We start from the raw sequence: 27659 nt of genomic DNA on the forward strand, positions 1-27659 counted from the left end.
AAAAACAAAGATTGAATAATTATAAATTTAAGAATTCAGTGTTAATATATCCTTTTGAAGAAAGAAAAAAAAGTGAAAAATTGAAACAAAATAGAACATTGAATAAAGGTAGACAAAAATTAAAATCAAAGCATGAAATAAAAGATTAATAAAATTGGAAGTGGAATGATTGAGAAAATTGAAGGCCTTTCTTATTCAGATCAAGACAGTAATATGACTGTTATAGGCCTATTTTGGCCCAGTTACATTTTTACAAACCTTAACCCATAACCCAATTTAACCCATTTACAAAATAACCCAATCCCTAAGACTCATTAACACATTTGAACCCAATTCAGCCAGCCCAATTACCCAAACCCGAATGGCCCGATTACACATCCCTTGACCCATTTACAACTATTACCCCTAACCCATTTACAACACAACTAATTAACCAAACCCAACTTTAACCCACAACCCAATTACAAATAAACTTTAAACCCAAAACCATCAAACCCAACAGCCCAATACCCTAACCCTAAGCTAACCCAACCAAAACCTTAGCCTCTAAATTCGGCCGACTCAGCTACTTGCCCACCTGCCCTCTGACAGCACCACTCCCTGCACCACCGGTCACCTTCACCGTTTGCCCATTCCCTGCAATCAGACAAGATAGAAGTAATATAAAAAACAGTTGTAAAAGGGTTATAAAACCTGAATGAAATGCTGTAAAAAAGGGGGGGATTTTGTATCAATACCAAGGATATTCCAATATACACAAGCAGATTCAAAAAATATATAAGGAAAACACAAGAATAGCATCAATCCAGTAACCAAAACACAGGCATCAGACATTAAGGTGATTTTTATTTTTTCTATTTTTAATTTCGTTTTCAAACCTTTTTTTTCACCTATATATATATTAGAACATATTAACATAAAAAAATTTTCAAAAATAAAAAATAAAAAAAAATCACCTTTTGAACTTCCGCGGTGGCCGGCGCCGGCGACACGGTGGTCCAGTGACCGACCAGTGGCCGGCCTATGGCCGGTAGCCCCCTCTTTCCTTTCCCCTCTCCCTCCTCTCTCTTCCTCTCCCTTCTTCTCTCTTTTGTTTTCTTTTCCCCCTTCACAAATGATTTTTTTTCTAAAAATAAGCCTATTTATAACCCTCCGAAACGACGTCGTTTTGGGGGCTGTACTTAAGCCCCAAAACGACGTCGTTTAAGCCTTTAGCCCGATTACCCGACCCGTTGGGGCTAGGATCTGGGTGTTTTTGCTGAAGGGTCTAATTGTGAGAATGACCCTTCCGCTTTTAAAGCGTTCTACAATTTAGTTTATATTTATTTATAAATTGACCCTAAAGTTTGTAGCGTTTCACAATTTAACCCTGTTCAATGCTGAGTGTTTTAAATGCCTGGGGAATTTGCTCTTTCACCCCCTGATATTTTCAGCGCATGTGCAATTGGGCCCTTCTTCCTTTATTTCCTTTTAAATTTGCCCCAACACTTTGTTAACAGTCCAATTTAGTCCTTTCTTGTTCATTTTTGTTTCTTTATTAAATATTGTTATTATTATTCTAATATTATTAATGTTATCAATATATTTATTATTTTTAGTGTATGTTTGCATTATATATGCATACGTATATATATATATATATATATATGGTATTATACTTAGTTACTTTAATTTCATATTGTCATTATTGGTATTGTAATATTATTTTCATTATTAATACTAGTGTATATTTTATTATGTATGAATATATATTCTTTTTATATAGTATTATCATTTCTATTATTATATCTATATTTATGTTTATTATTTTCACTATTCTTAAATACGTACATACATATAAATGTTTTTTTAGTACTTATTATAAGTAGATTAATTTCTTACTATATTATTACATATGTATTTTTTTATTTATTCATCTTATTATTATTATTTTATTAATTATTTTAAATATTCTTGCATTATGTATATTATTCTTTTTAAATATTATTTTTCTATATATTATGTATACATTTTATATATTAGTATATATCTTTTAATATTGTACTTTTATATATATCATGTACATATTTTGAATACTATATTTTTATATTATCTCATATATATATCTTCACTACTCCTATCATCGTTATTAATATTAGTGTGTGTTTTGTGCATACATCTTTATCGAATGTACGTATATGTATATCTCTTAATGGTGTATTTTTCATTCTTAATATTATATATGGTATGTATTTTCTTAATAACTATATTATATGTGTATAGTATGTACCTATTTTATTATTATTACGTAATTTGTAAATATATATATATGTATATGTGAGCATATTTATGTAATATTAATGATTGTTTTTTAAACATTATTATTATTTCTAACAGTGTATACTATGTAAGTATTTTAGCACGATAATATATACACATGTTTTTATTATAGATGTATATATTCCATATATGTATCCTTTAGGTATTTTACTCTCATACATGTCATGTTTATATTTTCAATACTATATTACATAGATTTTTTACCATATTATGTTTGTCATGTATATATACGTTTTAATGTTCTTGTACTATCTTATGTATATATTTTTTAATATCTATATTATGCATGTATTTTAAACACCTTATTATATATATGTCATGTACATTTTCTAACACTTTACCACATACGTATATACACTTTTATTGTATTATGTACATGTTATTATTATATCTATTTTACCCTATTTTATTCATTATTAATATTGGATTATTATACCGGTATATACATACTTTTTACATAGTATTATTTTCATATATCCTTATAGTTATTACTATACTTATTATTTTCCATATTGTCACTTATGGTCTTAATATTATTATATGTTATTTAGTGTACATATATCTTTTATTGTTACTATTTGTACTATATTGTATATGATCATTTTAATATGTTATACATATATATATGTATTATGTATGCATATTAGTATTATTATGTAAACCTCTTTCATCCTATTTTACGTACATTTTCTTAATGTCATTATTACGTATATACATTCATTGTTTCCATTTCATATTTAATTTTAGTATTACATTACATCTTTATTATTTATAATATTATTGTCACACTTATATTTGTTTCAATGCACTTCTAGATCTGTCTTTTACTTATTTTTATTTCATATCAATTTGCTTTACGTTTAAACGAAAATCTTTTTCTAATTAATTCCAATAAGCAAGGCAACGTATCGGTTTAACATTAAGTTATCGATTTCATTGCTATGTTGGGTGAACATCAATTGACTCGTGTTAAAACGGTATTTCCTTCTCAAAAATCCAAAAAAAGTTATTAAAAATTCTCGTGTTTTAACCGGATCACGACTAAATCTTACATTGAACTCGTATTTTTGAAAATCAAGACAACACGTGTTTAACAAGATACCAATTTTGGGCGTCGCGAGGGTGCTAATACCTTCCTCGCGCGTAACCGACTCCCGAACCCTAATTTTTCTCTGGCTTTTGACGTAGACCTAAACTCGGCCTTCTTTTTGTTTTAAAAAAAGAAATCTAATAGGTGTCCGATCACACCTAGGAAAAAGGATCGGTGGCGACTCCCACTTTATTTCAAAATTAAACTTTAGTTTTCAAGTTTTCACTAAATCGCCACAATTAGCGACCGAAAGCAAAATTTTTATGTCGCTACAGCTGGCGACCCCGCTGGGGAAACATTTTTGAGAGTCGAGTCGGATTAAACACGTGTTGTCAAATTTTGAACTTCCTTGTTCAAATTAATATTTAGTCGTGATCTTCAAAATTTGTTTTCGAAAAAATTCATGCATTTGCATCATGCTGTAAATATTCTTCTAACTTGTTTTATCTTGTTGATTTTCAGCTCTAAGTTTTTTAGTTTTTTTAGTTTTTTTAGTTTAGTTTTTTAATAAAACGTAAAGGTTTGTGAGTTTCTCCCCACACACCGCGCACTTGCATATTTGCATAACATAAGCTCTCTACCCGGGCTCCATCCGTTTAAGTGAAAGTAAACGCTATACCTTCGTGAGTTAACTCGTCCTTCCCACAGGCTAGTGAATACTTTCCGGTTACATATGACTTATGCTTTCGTGAGTTAACTTGTCCCTCTGCATAGGTATAAGTAAATGTAATCCCTCGAATTGAACTCGTGAGCCTGTGATGAGCTACGATCGAGGCTTCATACTAGTCTCAGTAGACGATAGTACGAACAATTCGAGTACCTATCTAGAACCGAAACCGCATATAGTGAACCGTACGAGCTACCTAATTAGAGCTATGCCGAACCTCTGTCCGTTAATAGTCACCAAAATAAGTACACGAGAGAAACGCCTCTTACCTTTCATTACTTTTATATTTATACTTTGCAAAAAAATCGGGTCTATTGGACCGAGTAGCTTAATTTGTTGGAATTTCTATAGTTTTTCTCAGTTCATATTTGTTGTGGTTACTAACCAAGTTCGTTTGTCTTTATTTTTATCTTTTTCATCATGCATCATAGGCATCATATTAGGAGGGTGTTGACTAGAGATCGGTTGCCAAAAAATGAGTTTCTAATAGAAGAGTCAATTATACAAACAACCGAGAAGAATGTCGTGGTTCGGGACTGGTCTCTAAAAACTCAGAAAGAAAAAGGGGATAGTCTAGTGGAGGGATGTATTGCCAGTCTGCCCGAGCACGTAACCGTGAATGTTCGCCAGAATAACCTTGAAGATTTGGTTCGGGTTTGGAATCAGTGGGACTCAAACACTAGGGGTATCTTTACTGAAAGATATGGGACATAGCCAACTTGATTGCTGTCAACGTAGACGAACGATTGATCTAAGCCATGGTCAGATTTTGGGATCCGGCTTACCAATATTTTACCTTCAATCAACAAGATATGACTCCGACTATAAAGGAGTACGTTGCTTTGCTTCGTGTTGAAAATGCACAACTCTATAAAGTATATGTGAAGGAGCCTAAACCGATGACCTTCAAGAAAAAAGTTAGTGAGATTGACAGACATGACTGACGCATGGGCCAAAAAACAGATAAAGAAGAAGAATGAAACCATTTGCATTCCATGGTCTTCCCTACAAGAATTGGTTCTGAACCATCCCGACATGTTGAAAAGGGTAAATCTATTCGCTTTGGCCATTTACGGTTTGATCATCTTCCCGAAAGTCCTTAGACACATAGAAGTTGCGGTGGTGAATTTCTTCGAAAAATTAAAACAAGGAATCAACCCTGTCCCGACTATCCTAGCCGAGACCTTCAGATCCCTAAGTAGTTGTTGGAGGAAAGGGGAAGGACGATTTATCGGATGCGCGCAGTTACTTAGTGTCTGGATTTTGAGCCATTTTTGGAAAGTAGAGTGCACACCGTACCACATGTTTTCAAAAACTTTCACCCCGTTGGAAGCCTATCTTGAGAGAAAATGGCCAAAGGATGTCACTGAAAAGCATTGGGTTTCAGTTTTTCAGAACCTTCGAGCTGAAGGTGTAACCTGGAGAGCACCGTGGATACGCCCGTCAGTTTTGTTATACAAGGTTGGAAATCAAGATTGGGTACCACTGCTCGGGTTATAGGGAGGAATTGGATACGCTCCGTTAATGGTCCAGAGGTAATTTTCTTCACGACAATTCATACCTGCCACTGGAGGATTAGCGCAGTCCGAGTTTGCTTTTGCGGGTGAAGGCTATATGAAGAGGGTCCGAGGCGCTGCAAAATCTTGGAAGGAAGTTCATCTGATGGAGTTGGCCCTGTGTGCTGATACTCTCACTCAAGATTACAACGTATGGAGAATGCAACGGGTGAATAGCCAGCGAGTTTTGTCAATGAGTTATGCCTTTCAGAATCCCTTCTTGAAGGAAATGCCGTCCGAGTTAGAAGTGGCAAGACAAGAGTTTGAACGCGAAAAGACTAAGATGTCAAGGGACCTCAGTGCTCTGTAAGAAGAAAATTACCAGTTGAAGATCGACGTTCACATTGAAAGGTCCAAAACCGAGAAAGTGCAAAAAGAAGTTGAAGTCGTAAGAAATGACTTAAGAGACCTTCATCTGGAAAATAAGAAGTTAAGATGCACAATAAAGAATAGTGGGCTAGGCAAGTCGTCGGCAGAATGGAAAGAAGAAATAAGCAACATTAAAGGCGGGACGAAATTCTGGAAAGGGAAAGCGAAGAAAGAAGAAGAAAAGGCTGCGCGGGCTATGATAGAGCTAAGGAAGAAGAACGCCGAATATGAAGCTGTGTCTGCCGAGGTAATGACTAGTCGATCTAAACGTCAAGAACTAAAAGAGAGGATACGAGAGTTAGAAGACATGCTGCAAGATCGTCAACAACAGCTAGATACTCTCTTGGAGGCTTTGGAAGAAAAGAATAATCAGTATGATAGAGACAGTCGTGCCTACGAAGAGGACCTCCAAGAAAAAGAAATGCAACTTACCTATTTGATCAATGAAGTTCGTGGGGTAGCCATGCACGTGGTACAATTATCGGAAGAAGTTGAAATTCTCATTTCCCAATTCCCTCCAAGTCGAAGATCAAACATATCAGAATTCTTAGCACGAGTACAGGAATATGGAGATATAGCTAGGAAGTTTGTGTAATGGCCGAATTGAAAATGGAAAAATATTTTGTAATGGACTCTTTTGATAAATGAAATGCCTAAATAGGGGCCGTATTGAAATCAACACTAAATTCTTGCATATTCATGCATAATTAACATTCATTTGACATTTATGCATTCATTCATTCATTCATTGCATATCCCATAATCGTTCGCTGAGGTTAAAACATACAATTCGCAGTTGTAAAACCACAAGACTGGAACCACGTCATTTGTATAGGACACGCCGACAAGTTAGAGTAATGGAGGCTGAATTCAATGAAAGGATTGAAAGGATGGAAATGATTCAAAAGGAATTACAAGAGCAGTTGGCCAAGTCGCATCAAGAGACAAGGGACTTAATGGTGAGATCTCGGGAAGAATCGCTTGAACAAAAGGACCAAATGGCCAAGATGATGGAAATGATGTCAGCTCTAGTAAAAGGAAAGGGACCTATGAACCTTGACGTTGTGGAACCACAGTCAAGGGTTAACCTCGATCAGGATCCGCCCTATCCTCCAGGATTTACTCCACCGCACGCCCATGCAACACGAAGAGGGTACGCTCAATAGGAACCTACAGGCCTGGAGCAACGACCGGTGCCACCTGCTAATCTGGGACAAAGAATGTTCGTATCAAACTCGGGGGCTAGTCCTGCTGATCCACTCATTCCAGATTTGGACGATCCAGCAGAAATAGCCAAGTTGAAAACCGATGATCACGAGACTCAAGAGAAGTATAGGAGCTTAGAGGAAAGACTCAAAGCGATAGAAGGCACTGAAGTCTTTTCCGCACTAGGTGCTAAAGAACTCAGTTTGGTACCCGATCTAATTCTTCCTCCGAAGTTCAATGTGCCTGATTTTGAGAAGTACGATGGGACAAGATGTCCAAAAGCGCATCTTGTCATGATTTGCCGGAAAATGACCGGTTATGTAAACGAAGATAAGCTACTCATACATTGTTTTCAGGATAGTCTAGTAGGGTCGGCTCTTCGGTGGTATAACCAGCTTAGTAGAGAAAAGATCCGATCCTAGAAGGACTTGGCATCAGCATTCTGTGAGAAGTACAAGCATGTATCGAATATGGTGCTAGATCGAATGTCTCTACAAATGATGAAAAAGAAACCAGCAGAAACCTTTAGACAGTATGCGCAAAGATGGAGAGATATCTCAGCCCAAGTGGAGCTTCCTTTGACTAAGACTGAGATAACGGTCCTTTTCATCAACACGTTAAAAACGCCTTTCTATGACAAACTGGTGGGAAGTGCTACGAAGGATTTTTCGGATATCATAATATCCGGAGAACTTATTGAGAATGCCATCAAAAGTGGGAGGATGGAAGGTTCAGAAAGTTCAAAAAGGGCAACACTCATAAAGAAGAAAGAACCAGAAGTCCATATGGTGGGAATGAGAAGCCGTTATACCCCTAATCCATATCCAAACCAACCCCGACCTCAAAATTATCCTCCTCCGAATTTTTATTATCCTCCTCAGACCCCTTACTACCAAGCACCACCTCCTTCCTACCCCGTATACGCCACGAACAACCAAAGGCCCGTCACCACATTCCTACAAAACACTCTACCCGCTCAAAGCCAACCCAAAAATGAACCAAGACCAGCAAGGCCCAATCCCGAGAGACCGCAATTTACCCCTATTCTTGTGTCGTATGGGGAACTATACCCAAAACTCTTGGAGAAGCAATTAATATCTCCCCATTACATGGCACCCCTTAAACCTCCATACCCGAAATGGTACGATCCAAATGCTAATTGTGCATACCATGCCGGGAACCAGGGGCATTCTACGGAGAATTGCCTTAACTTCAAAAGGAACTCATCGATGCGGCTATTCTGCGATTTGATGGTATTGGTAGTACGACCGGGAACCCATTCTCAAACCACACCGAAGGGAATGTGAGCGCAGTGGGAGAGGAGGACAAACAACAAAGTAGAAGATGGGTTTCTGAAATAAGAACACCTCTGTAGAAAATCTGGGAGGTGCTAGTTGAAAAAGGGTTGCTCTGTCATCTTAACAGAGTATTCGAAGGAAGAAATGTAAAGGTCAAAGTTTTTGCGAATTCCATGGAATTGAGGGGCACGACATTCAATCTAGCGAGGAGTTTAAGAGATTACTGCAAAATATGATGGATAATGAGGGAATTGGGATTTTTTATAAAGGTAAAGAGGCCGATAAAGGAGAAATATGCGGCTCTGACAATCAATCATCAAGTTTCCCGTATAGCGCCGACCGACCGTTAATAATCTATTATGACATGAAGAAGGAACCGGTGAAACCAAAAGTGATAATCGAAGTACCATCTCCTTTCCCCTACAAGGACAATAAAGCAGTACCATGGAAATACGACGTCAATATCGTCACACCTGAAGACAAAAAACCCAAAGCCATACTGGAAGTGTTGGGGAAGTAGGTCATTTCACTCGTAGTGGGAGATGTTATTCGAAAGAGGTCGAACCTGTGAAGAAGAATAGTGACTTGAAACAGAAAGGAAAAGCACCGATGCACGTGACCGAAGATAAGCATGAAACCGTGCCTGAACAAGAAGCTAAAAAGCCTATAGACGAGGAGGAAGCACAGGAATTCTTAAAATTTATCAAGCACAGTAAGTACAACGTGATGGAACAATTGAGTAAGCAGCCAGCACGAATCTCAGTATTATCTCTATTGTTAAATTCAGAGCCACACCGAAACATCTTGTTAAAGGTGTTGAATCAAGCTTACGTGGCAAACAATATATCCGTTGAGAAGCTTGAAAAATGAGTGAATAACCTAAACGCGGATTATTTCATTTCTTTTAGTGATGATGAAATACCACCCAATGGTAGAGGCTCCGTGAAAGCATTGTATATCACAACCTGCTGCAAGGGTTATATAATACCGAACGTGCTCGTCGACAATGGATCGGCACTCAACGTCATGCCTTTGGCCATACTTTCCAGGATTTCGATGGATTTGTCCTATCTAAGGCCTTGCCATTCTACAGTAAGGGCATTCGATGGAACAAGACGAGAAGTCATGAGAAAAATCGAGATTCCCCTAGAAGTGGGTCCCTACATATATGATGTCGAGTTTCAAGTCATGGACATTACACCATCATATAATTGCCTTTTGGGAAGACCTTGGATCCATTCCGCTGGAGCAGTCCCATCATCCCTCCATCAAAAGGTGAAATTTATCATGGATGACTGTTTGGTCACTGTCGAGGGAGAAGAAGATATTGTAGCATTTATTTCTACCGACGCACCATACATTGAAGTGAGTAAATATGCTATAGAATGTTCCTTCCGATCCCTTGAATTTATCAATGCCATATTCATCGCTGAGAGAAACAGAATTCCCGTGCTAAAACTGTCAAGAAATACCAGGATGGGTATCAAGATGACTGTGGAAAGAGGAGCCCGAGAAAGGAAAGGTTTGGGAAGGTATCTGCAAGGAATAGTCAGGGCCTTAAAGCCGGTACATCACAAAGCTCGATACAGTTTAGGGTTCCAACCAGATGTGCGTCAAAGAAGAAAATAGTGAAAGAAGGATCAGGAGAGAAGGATTGCAAGAACTTTGGGTCGAGAAATAGAATGGGAGCCCATAACGTACCCTCTTTTGTCAAAAACATTTACATCTGTAGGAATGATATACCCCGGACAAGATAATCCACGAAGCACGATGTTATTAATTGAAAGGGGTCTTCAGAATGTCAGTATAAATGTCATTGACAAATGAAGTGATGCAATTAAAGATGTTTTAACGATACGCCCTTGTCCTCCTGGATTTGTTTTGAACAATTGGACTGCTGTGGAGCTCCTTGTAGTTTCTAAATCTTCTCCAGAGTAATGCTCAATATTAACACTATTCTTTTTGTGTGTCCCTAAGTAAATAGAGGGATTCTTTTGTAAGAGCTTATGATTCGCTCTTTATCATTAAAATAAACATTAATGAAGATGTATTTTGTCATAGTCTTTACATTCTCATTAACTTCATAATTTTTCCCTCTTTTCGCAGTCTGTCATTGCATATATTTCACATCATGCCTGTTGGTCCCAATACTTTGATGCTCCTCTATAGTTTCCTTTTCCATTCAACTTTCAGGTGCTCAGATATCAACGGCATGAACAAACCCGTTACGAGTCATGAAATTGATTTTGAGAAGGCTGTTTGTTTAGGAGAATTCGAAGCTGAAGAAAATGCTAAAGACTATGTCTCGTCTCCTAACTTGCTAAGAATGGTGGAACAAGAGGATAAACAGATTTTGCCTCATCAAGAATCTGTTGAAACAATAAATTTGGGAACTGAAGAAAGGAAGCAAGAAGTGAAGATTGGCACCTCTATTTCAGGGGGCACCAGGCATAATTTGATTGCTTTGCTCCGTGAGTAAAAAGATGTATTTGCATGGTCATATCAAGACATGCTAGGATTAGATGAAGATGTAGTGGTCCATAAGCTCCCATTGAAGCCAGAATGCAAACCCATTCAACAAAAGCTAAGACGGATGAGACTGAGATGTTGTTGAAAATAAAAGAGGAAGTCAAGAAGTAATTTGATGCTGGCTTCTTACAAGCCTCCAAATATCCAGAATGGGTGGCTAACATAGTCCCGATACCAAAGAAAGACGACAAAGTACGAATGTACGTGGATTATTGTGACCTGAACCGAACAAGTCCTAAAGATAATTTTTCCTTACCACATATTGACACGTTGGTGGATAACACAACAAAACATTCATTATTTTCTTTCATGGATGGATTCTCGGGGTATAATCAGATCAAGATGGCCCCTGAGGATATGGAGAAAACTACCTTCGTAATAATATGGGGAACATTCTGCTACAAGGTGATGCCATTTGGGTTAAAGAATGCTGAGGCAACATATCAGAGGGCTATGGTAACGTTATTTCATGACATGATGCATAAAGAAATAGAGGTCTACGTCGATGATATGATTGCTAAATCCCGAGGGGAAAAAGAGCATGTAGTGAATCTCAAGAAGTTGTTCGGAAGGTTGAGAAAGTTTCAGCTAAAGCTTAATCCAGCCAAATGTACGTTTGGGGCTACCTCGGGAAAGTTGCTAGGCTTCATTGTCAGTGAAAGAGGTATCGAGGTTGATCCAGATAAAATAAAAGGCATTTAAGAGTTACCACTTCCGTGCACGCAAAAGGAAGTCAGAGGATTTTTAGGGCGGTTAAACTACATCGCCTGATTCATTGCTCAACTTACCAACCAGTGTGACCCAATTTTTCGACTCCTTCGAAAACATAATCCCGAAGAATGGAATGAAGAATGCCAGATGGCCTTTGATAAGATAAAACAGTATTTGTCTAGTCCTCCAGTGCTAGTACTACCAACTTCGAGAAAACCATTGATATTGTATTTGACTGTGTTCAAAAATTCAATGGGTTGCGTACTAGGGCAACACGACGAGTCAGGAAAGAAAGAAAATGCGATCTACTACCTCAGCAAAAAGTTTACTAAATATGAGGCAAGGTATTTGTCCATTGAAAAATACTGTTGTGCTCTGGTTTGGGTAGCTCAGAGACTCAGGCAGTATATGTTGTATTATACAACATGGTTAATTTCAAAGCTGGATCCAATAAAGTACATGATAGAATCACCTGCACTCTCAGGAAGAATGGCACAATGGCAGATCTTACTATCAGAACACGACATTGTCTATATGAGGCAAAAGTCGATAAAAGGAAGTGCAATAGCTGACTTCTTAGCAACTCGAACAATGGATGAATACGAGCCATTGAGATTTGATTTCCCAGATGAAGACTTAATGTGCATCACAGAAAAGGAATCCGAGTCATCAAAAGAGAAGCCATGGAAGATGAGTTTTGACGGTGCGTCGAACGTCTTGGGGCATGTGATTGGAGCAGTCTTAATATCACTAGATGGGAACCATTATCCATTCACTGCCATATTAAACTTCTTCTGTACCAATAACATAGCGGAATATGAGGCTTGTATCATGGGACTTTGTGCAGCAATTGAACGAAACATCAAAACTTTAGAGGTATACGGAGACTCGGCATTAGTGATTTACCAAATCTATGGAGATTGGGAAGTGAGGAATTCAAAATTAGCCAAATACAGTGATCTAGTGGCAGAGCTGATTAAAGAATTCAAATAAATAACTTTTAATTACTTTCCGCGAGAAGAAAACCAATTGGCTGATGCCCTGGCCACCTTGGCCTCAATGTTCAAAGCGAACAAAGAAACAGAAATAATGCCTCTTCAAATGAGCATATATGAAGTCCCTGCACATTGTTTCAGCATTGAGAAAGAGCCAGATGGACAGCCATGGTTCCATGATATCTTAGAATACGTCAAGAATCAAAGGTATCCCGAACAAGCAAATGAGAACGACAAAAGAACAATTAGAAGAATGGCAGCTGGATTTGTTCTTGATGGGGACATCCTGTACAAAAGAGGGAAAGATCAAGTGCTCTTGAGATGCGTGGATGATGCTGAAGCTAGAAAGATACTTAAAGATGTCCATGAGGGAATTTGTGGGACACACGCCAATGGTTTCACTATGGCCAGGAAGATTATGAGACTCGGTTATTACTGGTTGACGATGGAAAGTGACTGCACTAGTTTTGCATGAAAATGCCACAAATGTCAAATTTATGGTGATAAGATTCATGTAGCCCCTTCGCCCCTTCATGTCATAACTTCTCCGTGGCCTTTTTCCATGTGGGGCATGGATGTTATAGGGCTAATTTCCCCAAAAGCTTCTAATGAACACCGATTCATTTTTATGGTTATTGATTACTTCACAAAATGGATAGAAGCTACTTCGTTTGCCAATGTGACGAAGACTACAATTTGTAGGTTTTTGAAAAAGGAAATCATTTGTCGATATGGTTTGCCTGAAAGAATCATTTCAGATAACACCATGAACCTGAACAACAAGATGATGAAAGAAGTGTATGAACAATTTCAAATAAAGCATCATAACTCATCACCCTATCATCCAAAAATGAACAGAGCTATTGAAGCAGCCAATAAGAATATTAAGAAGATCATTGGGAAAATGACCGAGACATATAAAGATTGGCACGAAAAGCTACCATTTGCTTTGTATGCATATCGCACATCTGTACGGACATCTACGGGGGCAACTCTTTTCTCTCTGGTCTATAGGATGGAAGCTGTGTTACCTATCGAAGTTGAGATCCCATCTCTACGAGTCTTAATGGAATCGAAACTAGAAGAAGCAGAATGGGTTCGAGCTCGATATGACCAGTTAAATCTTATCGAAGAAAAACGCTTAAAGGCAATCTGTCATGGACAGATGTACCAGAAGAGAATGATCGTGGCCCATGACAAGAAGGTACGACTAAGAGAATTCCATGAAGGAGAACTTGTGCTGAGAAAGATTCTCCCAATACAAAAAGACCTGCGAGGAAAATGGGCACCAAATTGGAAAGGACCATACGTCGTAAAGAAGGCATTCTCGGGTGGAGCTTTAATTCTCACCGAGATGGATGGGAAGGAGTTATCGAATCCAGTGAACTCAGATGCTGTGAAGAAATATTATGCTTGAAGAAAAAGAAAATCAAGATGAAAACCCGAAAAAGGGCATCTTAAAAAAAAAGATCAAGGTGAAAACCCGAAAAGGGTGTCTTGATTAATACAAAAGATTAGGATGAAAACCCGAAAGGGCATTCTAATGAAGCAAACCCGGGTTTAAAGAACAAGGCGTTTTGAACGGTGGGTCACACAGCAAGACTACAGTATTTGAAGCATTTCTGAAAGCTCGAAATCTTCTATGCAAGAAGCCATGCTCGAAAAGATTCTTGATTGAGGAACGGGGAAGAGTTCATACGTTGAATATCTAGAGCATTTGTATTTGTTGAATGCGATCCCTTTTCTCTTTATGAGACTTTTTTTTACTATCATTGATTAACCTTCTTTGTTTGCTACATTTGAAATAAATAAATGTGAGGTATCCTTTTGGCCCTACCTGACCATTTTCATGCATCTTATTATGTAGTTTATTTACATGATAAATAGTGAAATGACATGCTCTAAACAAAAGAAATGTTAAGCATTACCCAATTAAGAATTTGATAAGTACAAGAGCCTCAATGCAAGGACAAAGTTCAACCAGGGGCAAAAGAGCGATATCTGAGAAACGCAGATTATTCGTGAAGCTTGAGGACAAGTACAGGGCCTGAAGAGAAAGTCAAGAGTCAAAGTAATGAACGTAGATCATCAAAAATCATGACGGAAAGGGACATACGACTAACATGCTTAAGGCACATAGCATAATCATGTAGGCATAAAGATATTTAAGACCAACATGTGTATATCATGATAACATCATGCATGACATATACAGGTACTCCAGTATAGCAAGAAGATGTGATGATAGCTATATTGAACCAAAGGAAAAGACACCTGAGTTCCACTAGATGACAGGTTTTTGGTATTTTGATTCCGTTTTCAAAAATCAACTCATATTGCGAGAGGTGAGTTGAGCCTCAGGGCATCCTGAGGTATTTTCAATTTCTTCTTTTCAATTTCTGCTTTTAAGTTTCAGAAATCAACTCATATTGCGAGAGGTGAGATGAGCCTCATGACACGTTAAGGTATTTTCAATTTATGTTTCAAAAATCAACTCATATTGTGAGAGGTGAGTTGAGCCTCAGGCCACATGCCGAGTTATTTTCAAAGTTTGTTTTGCAAATTCTTTTAAAAAAAAATGAACTCATATTGCAAGAAATGAGTTGAACCTCAGGGTACACTGAGGAATATTCAATTTCTGCTTTTCAAAAAAATCAACTCATATTGCGAGAGGTGAGTTGAGCCTCAAGACACGTTGAGGTATTTTTAATTTTTACTTTTCAAAAAATCAACTCATATTGCGAGAAGTGAGTTGGGGCCTCAGGTCACATGCTGAGGTATTTTCAAATTCTGTGTTCAAATTCTGTCTTTAATTTCTACTTTTCCAAAATCAACTCATATTGCGAGAGGTGAGTTGAGCCTCAAGACATGCTGAGGTATTTTCAAATTTTGTTTAATTTATACTTTTCAAAAAAATCAACTCATATTGCGAGAGGTGAGTTGAACCTCGGGTCACATGACAAGAGTCAATTCATATTGCGAGAAATGGGTTACCTCAAGATCACATGCCGAGTAAAGAATAAAGATTGAGGTTGATTAAAGACACCAGAATTGACCTCCCTGAAGTTGCAGTGGAGCAGGTCAGAGTTGCAAGTCTTGTCCCCCTGAAGTTGCAGTGGAGCTGATCAAGGATATTGAATCTTGCCTTTCTAAAGTTACAGAAGAGAATATCACAAACCTCATCTCATTGAAGCGATAGAGAAGTGGATCGAAGTTGTAGACCTGATCTTTATGAAGCTGCATGGAAGCAGATCGAAGCCACAAATCTCATATTCTTGAAGTTACATTGGAGAAGATCGAAACTACAAGGCGTATATCAGAAGATGCGGTGGATTGAACCAAAGCTACAAGATAGGGTGGGTTAGAAAGAGACTGCCTGAACAAAAAGAGCACCAAAGAAGTCAAGACTTAGCAAGACTGGGCGAAATTGGCCTTTCTTTATATCTTTGCTCTATTCCCGTTACACGACAATGAGCAAAGAAGGGCAGCTGTTATAGGCCTATTTTGGCCCAGTTACATTTTTACAAACCTTAACCCATAACCCAATTTAACCCATTTACAAAATAACCCAATCCCTAAGACCCATTAACACATTTAAACCCAATTCAGCCAGCCCAATTACCCAAACCCGAATGGCTCGTTTACACCCAAATCCCTTGACCCATTTACAATTATTACCCCTAACCCATTTACAACACAACTAATTAGCCAAACCCAAGCAGTAACTGCATGACCCAATTACAAATAAACTTTAAACCCAAAACCATCAAACCCAATGACCCAATACCCTAACCTAAGCTAACCCAACCAAAACCCTAGCCCCTAAATTGATTCGACTCATTACTTGCCCACCCCCCTCGACAAGACCACTCCTGCACCACCGGTTACCTCTACCATTTGCCCATTCCCTACAATTAGACAAGACAGAAGCAATATAAAAAACAGTTGTAAAAGGGGTTATAAAACCCGAATGAAATGCTGTAAAAAAGGGGGGGATTTTGTATCAATACCAAGGATATTCCAATACACACAAGCAGATTCAAAAAAGATATAAGGAAAACACGAGAATAGCATCAATCTAGTAACCAAAACACAGGCATCAAACATTAAGGTGATTTTTATTTTTTCTATTTTTAATTTCGTTTTCAGACCTTTTTATTCACCTATATATATATTAGAACATATTAATATAAAAAAAAATTCAAAAAATAAAAAATAAAAAAAATCACCTTTTGAACTTTCGGCCACCGCACAGTGGTCCGGTGACAGACTGATGGCCGGCCTATGGCCGATAGCCCCCTCTCTCTTCTTCTCCCTTCTTCTCTCTTTTGTTTTCTTTTCTCCCTTCACAAATGATTTTTTTTTCTAAAAATAAGCCTATTTATAACCCTCCGAAACGACGTCGTTTTGGGGCGTATAAGCCCCAAAGCGCGTCGTTTAAGCTCTTCTTGGATTACTCGACCCGTTGGGGCTAGGATCCGCGTGTTTTTGAAGAAGGGTCTAATTGCGCGAATGACCCTTCCGCTTTTAAAGCGTTCTACAATTTAGTTTATATTTATTTATTAATTAACCCTAAAGTTTGTAGCGTTTCACAATTTAACCCTGTTCAATGCTGAGTGTTTTAAATGCCTGGGGAATTTGCTCTTTCACCCCCTGATATTTTCAGCGCATGTGCAATTGGGCCCTTCTTCCTTTATTTCCTTTTAAGTTTGCCCCAACACTTTGTTAGCAGTCCAATTTTAGTCCTTTCTTATTCATTTTTGTTTCTTTATTAAATATTGTTATTATTATTCTAATATTATTAATTTTATCAATATATTTATTATTTTTAGTGTATGTTTGCATTATATATGCATACGTATATATATATGGTATTATACTTAGTTACTTTAATTTCATATTGTCATTATTGGTATTGTAATATTATTTTCATTATTAATACTAGTATATATTTTATTATGTATGAATATATATTCTTTTTATATAGCATTATCGTTTCTATTATTATATCTATATTTATGTTTATTATTTTCACTATTCTTAAATACGTACATACACATATATGTTTTTTTAGTACTTATTATAAGTAGATTAATTTCTTACTATATTATTATATATGTATTTATTTATTTATTCATCTTTTTATTATTTTATTATTTATTATTTTAAATATTCTTGCATTATGTATATTATTCTTTTTAAATATTATATTTTCTATATATTATGTATACATTTTATATATTACGTATATATCTTTTAATATTGTACTTTTATATATATCATGTACATATTTTGAATACTATATTTTTATATTATCTCATGTATATATCGTCACTACTCTATCATCATTATTAATATTAGTGTGTGTTTGTGCATACATCTTTATCGATTGTATGTATATGTATATCTCTTAATGGTGTATTTTCATTCTTAATATTATATATGGTATGTATTTTCGTAATAACTATATTATATGTGTATAGTATGTACTTATTTTATTATTATTACGTAATTTGTAAATATATATATATGTATATGTGAGCATATTTATGTAATATTAATGGTTGTTTTTTAAACATTATTATTATTTCTAATGAGATGTATACTATGTAAGTATTTTAGCACGATAATATATACACATGTTTTTATTATAGATGTATATATTCCATATATGTATCCTTTAGGTATTTTACTCTCATACATGTCATGTATATATTTTCAATACTATATTACATAGATTTTTTACCATATTATGTTTGTCATGTATATATACGTTTTAATGTTCTTGTACTATCTTATGTATATATTTTTTAATATCTATATTATGCATGTATTTTAAACACCTTATTTTATATATGTCATGTACATTTTCTAACACTTTACCACATACGTATATACACTTTTATTGTATTATGTACATGTTATTATTATATCTATTTTACCCTATTTTATTCATTATTAATATTGGATTATTATACGGTATATACATACTTTTTACATAGTATTATTTTCATATATCCTTATAGTTATTACTATACTTATTATTTTCCATATTGTCACTTATGGTCTTAATATTATTATATGTTATTTAGTGTACATATATCTTTTATTGTTACTATTTGTACTATTATTATTAGTATATACTGTTATATATCTATATTGTATATGATCATTTTAATATGTTATACATATATATATGTATTATGTACGCATATTAGTATTATTATGTAAACCTCTTTCATCCTATTTTACGTACATTTTCTTAATGTCATTATTACGTATATACATTCATTGTTTCCATTTCATATTTAATTTTAGTATTACATTACATCTTTATTATTTATAATATTATTGTCACACTTATATTTGTTTCAATGCACTTCTAGATCATCTTTTACTTATTTTTATTTCATATCAATTTGCTTTACGTTTAAATGAAAATCTTTTTCTAATTAATTCCAATAAGCAAGGCAACGTATCGGTTTAACATTAAGTCATCGATTTCATTGCTATGTTGGGTGAACATCAATTGACTCGTGTTAAAACGGTATTTCCTTCTCAAAAATCTAAAAAAAGTTATTAAAAATTCTCATGTTTTAACCGGATCACGACTAAATCTTACATTGAACTCGTATTTTTGAAAATCAAGACAACACGTGTTTAACAAGATACCAATTTTGGGCGTCGCGAGGGTGCTAATACCTTCCTTGCACGTAACTGACTCCCGAACCCTAATTTTTCTCTGGCTTTTGACGTAGACTAAACTCGGCCTTCTTTTTGTTTTAAAAAAAGAAATCTAATAGGTGTCCGATCACACCTAGGAAAAAGGATCGGTGGCGACTCCCACTTTATTTCAAAATTAAACTTTAGTTTTCAAGTTTTTACTAAATCGCCACAATTAGCGACCGGAAGCAAAATTTTTACGTCGCTACAATGACATTTAAGTTAATTAGGTTTCAATTCTAAAGTAATTCTCATCATACATAGCAATGCTAAAATTTCAACAAGTAGCAACACAGTGAAGTATTAAAAAACCCAACTACAAATGACATCTTAACTAATTGGGCAAAATAAATTTTTAAAGTAACACACATCATATGCAACAAGTTGAATTTTTCAACAACTAGCAAGACCAAGAAAACAAATGTCATAACATCAGGGTATCAACTTCCAAACACCTTGCCTCCTTGCAACCCAACTCAAAAAAATGTAAAAATGATGCATTAACTCCTGCTTTAGAGCATTTTAGGCTACACTATCCCAACTCTTCATAATATCGCTTCAATATCAAGTAACTAGAAATTATAGAACTGTTAATAACCAGGGGGATAATAACCCAACTAAATGATCAGAAATAACTTGTCATACCTCAATAACCAGGGGAATAATAACCTAAGTCAGTTCTGAAAGTTTGGCAGCTCGGACAGAAGCAAATGTGCATCAATATCACGACGTAGCTTATCCCTGACTTTCGAGGATTCCTAATTTGCTAATTCAACAACAGCATCTGAAAAAATGATGTTACACTCAACATGTAGTCAATCAACCTGATCGAGCAAAAATACTCTCATTGACAAGCATCTATGGCACCAAACTTATTAAATGCAACCAAGATAGACAGGCTTTTAAAGTTTCGATTCATAGGAATGGCTTAAAAAATCATTTTCCTAATACTTCATAGCCAAACGGCAGATCAAGCTAACATCAAACAAATTAGGGACTCCTACATTTTCATCCATAGTTGCATGCAACTGATTCAAAGCACAATCACAAAGAAAAGGCAAAAGTAGATAGAGGAACCAAAGCATGAAACCAGAAAAGCTAACAATCTCTACTTGGATATAAATTCAGACGCAATCATCTTTTTAAGTAGCACAGACTAAAATAGAACTCGCAAATTGGGAGAAAGTTTCCCCATTAGAATTGCTACCTCACTCCTAGTTCCCCCATTAGATCTGATGTACAAAATGGGGGAAAGTTTCACCCCAGTCAAGCGAATGACAGTGGGTAATCTTTCTCGTTCTTCTAGTTGGAGAAAATAAAGAAAGAATCATTTGAAAGATGCAAAATCCAAACAGAACAAACAGATTCAAAAATCCAAACAGATTCTTCAACAAAAACAAAAAAAAAAAGGGAAGAAGAAGATTTGAGTGAGAGAGGCAACAAAAACATGAAATACAGATTAAAAAATAAAGCATAAAAAAGTTACTAGGATGAAGAAGGAGAAGAAAGATGAAGAACGAAAGGAGGAGGAAAGAATTTGGTGAGAGTTTTAGAAGATGGAAAATGTCTTACAGAAATAAAATCGGTAAGACATTTTCCCTAAAACCCATTTCATTTTACTCATGTTTTAGAAAACATTTTCCAAATGTAATTTATTTTCAATCAAACAAACAACGTAAAACTTGAAAAATGTTTTCTTGGCAAACAAACGGACTCTTACTTTAAAATTAACAAATTGTGAAAAAGGAAATTTTAGTTTGTCAAAACACTGAGATCTGCTTCAAACATAAACTAAAAATTTTGAGAATCAAACCTTTAGAAATGTTTATTTCTAACTATTTTTAGAATTAGACTAGATCGGTTGGTTGGATTGGGAATTAGTTAAATCATCAATCTGAATAAAATGTTAAATCAATTAACCCACGAACCGATTGAAAGATGCAAACTCGTTTTATCTTATATTTTTTTATTGTTATACTTTAGTTGTTTTATTGAATTTTATACAAAAAAAAATTGTAATTTAAATTTATTGCATTTTATTATCAAATATTGAGTACAGACCATACGACACATTATATTCTTAATGAGAGAAAGCATGTTCGAACTTTAAAAGCGATATTATTATAAGGGAAAAATAGAATCCTAAACATAAAGCATAAAACAAACATGAAAAATATTAAAAGGAATTAACCATTGTTTATTATTTTCGCTTTTTATAATATTTGTTAAAGTTAATTGGGAATTTAATGATGATATTTTATTATTAAATTTAATCCTTATTTAGTTGTTTTAATCAATAAACAAAAATGTGGTTTATTTAATTTAAAATAAGTTAATAAATATAACAGAAAAAGAGTGAATATGAGATAACATCATACCCTTTTAAAAAAATTCTGAGCTCTGAAAAATGAGGAAGTTTAACCCAATCCAGTTCCCAAAACCTTCATCACTTTGGAAGCTTATTTCGTGATCAAGTTTGGGTTTTAGGAAGTGGCGACCTAACATGAGAATGGCGGAAGCCCAAATTAGCAGCCCAAAACCCAAAGCACGTCTGGGAAACGTTTAACTCAGTGCATCCTACCTAATCAATCAATCAATCCTCCATTTCCTAAGCTTCAGCCGCCTCCGTGATTCTTCTTATCAATCATTTCCATGAATGGATCCTCCACCATCGCCACCGTCAGAACCTCCACGATGAGAACGCCGGCGGCTATTATGAAACATGTTGAGTCCTTCCATTTTCGCTGCTTCCTCCTCACCAAACCCTTCTCGTCATTCCCTTCATCTCTTCCTATAGACCCTGAGCCACCCGATCACGATCTCCCTTTGCTCCTTCACTCCATTCTCTCCAAACCCAATTGGCAAAAGCACCCTTCCCTCCCTAAACTCCTCCCTTCCATTTCCCCTTCCCATGTCCATTCCCTCTTCTCCCTCAACCCTTATCTTCTCCCCCAAACTGCTCTCGATTTCTCCTATTGGATCTCCCAGAAACCCACTTTCAAACACTCTGTTTATTCCTATTCCGCCCTTTTGAACATCCTTGTTGCTTACAAGTTCTTCGGCCCTGCTGACAAAATCCGCCTCGCCATGATCAAATCCTCCGCTTCCATCCACGAATCCCGGTTCGTTTTTGAATTACTAATGGAAATGAATAAGAACGAACAACTTCATTCCTGTTTTAAGCTTTCCCTTAGATCCTACAATTTTTTGTTGATGTCGTTATCGAAATTCTTGATGATTGATGAAATGAAATCCGTTTATAGTGAGATGTTGAACGATAGGGTTTCACCCAATATTTTTACTTGGAATACTATGGTCAATGGTTATTGTAAGATTGGGAATGTGGTTGAGGCTCAACGCTATGTCACTAAAATCGTCCAAGCGGGATTAAATCCCGATACCTTTACTTATACTTCGTTAATATTGGGGCATTGCAGGAATAAGGATTTAGATAGCGCCTTTAGGATTTTTAGAATGATGCCAAGTAAGGGTTGTCGAAGAAATGAGGTTTCTTATACGAATCTTATTCACGGTCTATGTGAGGCTGAACGGGTTGATGAGGCTATTAAGTTGTTTGAGGCGATGGGGGAGGATTTTTGTTATCCTACAGTTCGTACATACACTGTGATTATTTTTGGATTGTGTGAAACCGGGAGGAAGTCAGAAGGAATAAAATTGTTCGAGGAAATGTCACAGAAAGGGTGTGAGCCGAATGCTCATACTTATACAGTAATCATTGATAGCTTATGTAAAGACAATAAGGTTGATGAGGCAAGGGAAATGGTAGGTAGGATGTTAGAGAAAGGGCTGGTTCCAAGTGTGGTCACCTACAATGCTTTGATTGATGGATACTGCAAACATGGGGCAATGGAGGCTGCATTGGAAGTTTTGGGTATGATGGAGTCTAATAATTGTTTTCCTAATGAGCGAACCTATAATGAATTGATAGCTGGGTTTTGTAAGAAGAATGTCCACAAGGCAATGGCATTTCTTGATAAGATGCTTGAACTTAAGCTGGTTCCTAATGTGGTCACATATAATTCATTAATTCATGGGCAATGTAAAATGGGGCAGTTGGATAATGCCTTTAGGCTGCTTGAGATGATGAAGAAGAATGGTTTGGTTCCTGACCAATGGACTTACAGTGTTCTTATTGACTCTCTTTGTAAAGTTGATAGAATAGAAGAAGCTCGTAATCTCTTTGACTCTCTCAAGGAGAAAAGCTTAAAAGCAAATGAAGTTATATATACTGCTTTGATTGATGGATACTGCAAGGTTGGAAAAATTGAAGATGCTAATTATTTGCTTGATAGAATGATTAATCAGGGCTGCTGGCCGAACTCATGCACTTACAATGCCATTATAGATGGGTTGTGCAACATGAAAAATATGAAGGAAGCATTGTCGACGGTGAAAAAGATGGCAGGGATGGGTGTGAAGCCTACAGTAGATACCTATACAATTCTCATCAAATGGATGCTTAAAGAAGGTGACTTCGATCGTGCGCATGGGACTCTTGATCAACTAATTTCCTCAGGATGTCAACCTGATGTATTAACCTATACTGCTTTTATTCATGCATATTGTGGTGTAGGGAGACTAAAAGAAGCAGAGGATATGATGATTAGGATGAAGGAAGGAGGAGTTTTTCCTGATTCTTTGACATACACATTACTTCTAGATGCATATGGATGCTTGGGATTGATGCATTCTGCATTTGATGTTCTCAAATGTATGTTTGATGCTGGCTGTGAGCCTTCTCATCATACATACTCTATTTTATTCAAGTATCTGTTGAAGGACCGAAGGACAAAGGATGACAGCCCTGCAGTGAATTTGGTTTCAAATGGCATGTTGTTTGATCATGCTGATGTCTGGAAGTCAATGGAATTTGACACTGCTCTGGAGTTGTTTGAGAAAATGCGTCAGCATGGTTGTGTACCCAATGCTAACACTTACGGCAAGCTTATTATAGGACTTTGCAAAGTTGGGCGCTTTGTTGTAGTACAGAAGTTATTTGATCATATGAGAGATCAAGGAATATCTCCTGGTGAAGATGCCTACAACTCTCTTCTTAATTGTTTCTGTGAGTTGGGAATGTATGATGATGCTATGATAGTGGTGGACCTAATGATCAAATCTAGCCAGTTTCCCTATCTGGACTCCTACAGGCAACTGATTTGTGGACTATATGATCAAGGGGATAAGGAGAAGGTTGATACACTTTTTGCCAACTTGCTTCGTTGTGGTTATAGTAGTGATGAAGTAGCTTGGAAGATTCTTATTGATGGTTTACTGAAAAAGGGGCTTGCTGATAGATGCAGTGAACTCTTAAGCATCATGGAAAAAATGGGCTGCCAGCTCCACCCTAATACATATTCATTGTTAATTGAAGGAATTGATGGAGCGTAGATTCTTTGTATTTTATCTTTTGAGATTCTTGCATTTTTGTTACTGAAGGGGGCCATTGCATTGCTCTTCCTCCTATATGGGTGCTAGTGATGTACAGATTGAAAACTGCATTCCTTTCCACATGCAGTCTCAATACATAAAGCCTGGGGAACTTGTTTAAATTGAAGCATTTTTACGAGGCTGGAACTGAGGGAGCAGTTTTTCATTGAGAAGCTCACACATCCCTGAATTCCTGGATGCGGTAGTGGTAATGGCCCCTCATCATGCAAACCACTCTAGCTGGCAATCTAGAGGCAAGTACACAGTTTCTTTTGTCCTATTTGTTCAAATAATAGTATTTTTGAGCTCTCTATTAATCTTGTTCTTTGTTGTTCTATCCTAAACACCATAAATGAAGTACTAAATTGTATCCTGTATAAGTCAGGCAGGCACATCAGAAATTGTGCTTAAATTAATTCACCATTATTAAGTTGCAAAGTTCTTTTCCAAATATTTTGACATGATTTACCCTGGATGGTTTTTGTTGAGCAAGATACTATCAAGGCATTTTAGTAGTAGAAAAAAACTGCTTTCGACATAAAAATTATATTTACCGATGGCCTATGGTTTACGGATTTAGAAGGATTCGTAGCCATCCAGTAAATGTCGGGAGGAAAATGTGCAGAAAATGGTTCATATGATTGATAGAGTTCCTTTTGTTGCTTTATTATCTTGTTTTCCTGTTTAGTTCTGACATGTTCTTGACCTTGAAAATGAAGGCCTTTCTGCTAATCCTCAGTAACTTAGCTTTTGTAGCATCTCCTTATTTGCAGGAATTTTACCCTTTTTGGCGCTCTTTTCACTTTTCTTATTGTACATAACTTGAATGGAATGTGTTTACAGTTGATTTGGTTAGCAAAGTTTGGGAAGAATGACCATATATATTTTACAATTCATCTTCCATTTTTTATGCCTTTTCTATAGTTATTGAAAGTTGTGGGTATTAGGAAATGTTCAATCGCTTAAATCGTTCATCCTTTGGTTCGAATGTGAAGTATAGAATATAATCTTTGTTATCTTTGGTCACAGAATAATGCATTCAAGGGTATGAAAGAAGCAAGCATTTTACTCAGAAAAATGGGCAAGTCCTCCACAAGACGAGGATAATTATGCTCAACAGGTAAGTAGATAAATCTTCAATGATGTTTTGTTTTTGTTTTTCTTTTTTTTGTTTTTTTGTTTTGTTTTGTTTTGTTTTGTTTTGTTTTGTTTTGTTTTTGCATTCAGTTTTGTATGTATTACATGAGGATAATTGTGTGCTTTTAATTTCCATGGTGCAGAAAGCATTGCCTGTTCACAAGAGCTGGAATGCAATGAAATCAGACACCAAACTGAAACAAAGGTGGCACCACAACTGGTACTCACTGATAAAACCTCGATTTCAATTATATCCCAAAAGCTCCCTCCTTGATTTTGTTATCTAGATTAGAGGTTTCTAGCCGCCGAACTCTAACATAATAAAAAAAGATTATGTACAGTGATAATGCCATTGAAGGTGAAGCACATAGATCATGAAAATCTATGGGGAGTGTTTAAGGTTGATCGTAGTGTTTGGAACAATTAATCCAATTTTGTTTTTGGGAAATGATTTGATAATCATTGGTTTTGAAAGGTTTGAGAATGAGGGACCTTTGCAAAACATCATGCCATATCCTGCCGGCCCCGTTAAATGAAAAATACTTTTATAATTTATAAAATTTTAAATTAGTAATGGTAAAATTGTATTTTTCTTCTAAAATAATGATAAAAATTTGATTTAATTTTTGAAATTATGAAGATATAGACTATTAAAATAGTGAAATTATTTTATGTAAAATATACAATTTAATTTTAACTTTCTCAGAATTTTTTTTTGGCTGTCACTACCATATTCTTTACTAAATATTGTTTTCTCATGTCTTTGGTTTTTTTTTTTTCTTTTTTGAGGTCTTATTGTGACAAATCATTCCTCTCCTTTGAATATTTATGATAATAAAACATGTTGGTCATGTCTTATTTTTATTATTTATGTAAACACGATTCCAGTATATTGTGCTATTGTAGCGCTTATTATTAATATTATTTTCTTTTTTAAAGGATTCTCATTATTATTAAACATATCATATTTTTGTTTCATATTCAAAATTATTATTAGATTTTTCACGGGTTGTGTTTCTTTGTAATTCACCCAATTTATTTATTTGTAGCTCAGTATTCGAGTATGATCAAGACTTTGATGTCAAATTGGGAGACCTTCGGTTACCAAATAATTTAAAAATTAAATAAGTAATTTTATTATACATATCAATTGAATATTTACCTACACTTACTATTATTTAAGCTGGTAACTAATCGGTGTTATCTCAATTAGGTCATCAATTCGATTAGAAAAATTACGGAAATATCAATTTGTAATTAGAACAAGTTATATTATTTGAAAGTATTTTAGTTGTTTTATTTTAAAAATCAATAAAAATATACATATTACATATAGTGGGATATGAAATCGAACCAATTGTATTTGTAAAATTTTAATTTACCACTAAACTAAAGCTTTATTTTGATATTTTTAAATTTTATTACGTGTACTTTATTATTTCCATCAATTGTATATATTAATAATGATTTGGTTAAATTGGTATTACAAGTTAACTCGATATTAATTTATAAACAATTTAGATTAAAATAAGTTATTATTACAAAGTATTTTTTATTTAAAAATCAATAAAAATATGTATATGGTGAGATTTAAACAGAACCAATTAT

At 35.5% G+C, this 27659-nt stretch overlaps 1 protein-coding gene across 1 annotated transcript; it reads left to right on the forward strand.

The window, feature by feature from the left end:
• The first annotated feature begins 21834 nt into the window (after positions 1-21834).
• LOC108479976 (pentatricopeptide repeat-containing protein At5g65560) lies at positions 21835-26499 on the forward strand. The gene is made up of 3 exons (XM_017782856.2): positions 21835-25168; positions 25944-26034; positions 26195-26499. The coding sequence occupies exon 1, from the start codon at positions 22116-22118 to the stop codon at positions 24873-24875; it is 2760 nt and encodes a 919-aa protein (XP_017638345.1). The 5' UTR covers positions 21835-22115; the 3' UTR covers positions 24876-25168; positions 25944-26034; positions 26195-26499.
• Positions 26500-27659: the final 1160 nt, after the last annotated feature.

The sequence above is a fragment of the Gossypium arboreum genome, chromosome 12, assembly GCF_025698485.1.
Source record: "Gossypium arboreum isolate Shixiya-1 chromosome 12, ASM2569848v2, whole genome shotgun sequence".
In the NCBI taxonomy this organism is placed as follows: domain Eukaryota; kingdom Viridiplantae; phylum Streptophyta; class Magnoliopsida; order Malvales; family Malvaceae; genus Gossypium; species Gossypium arboreum.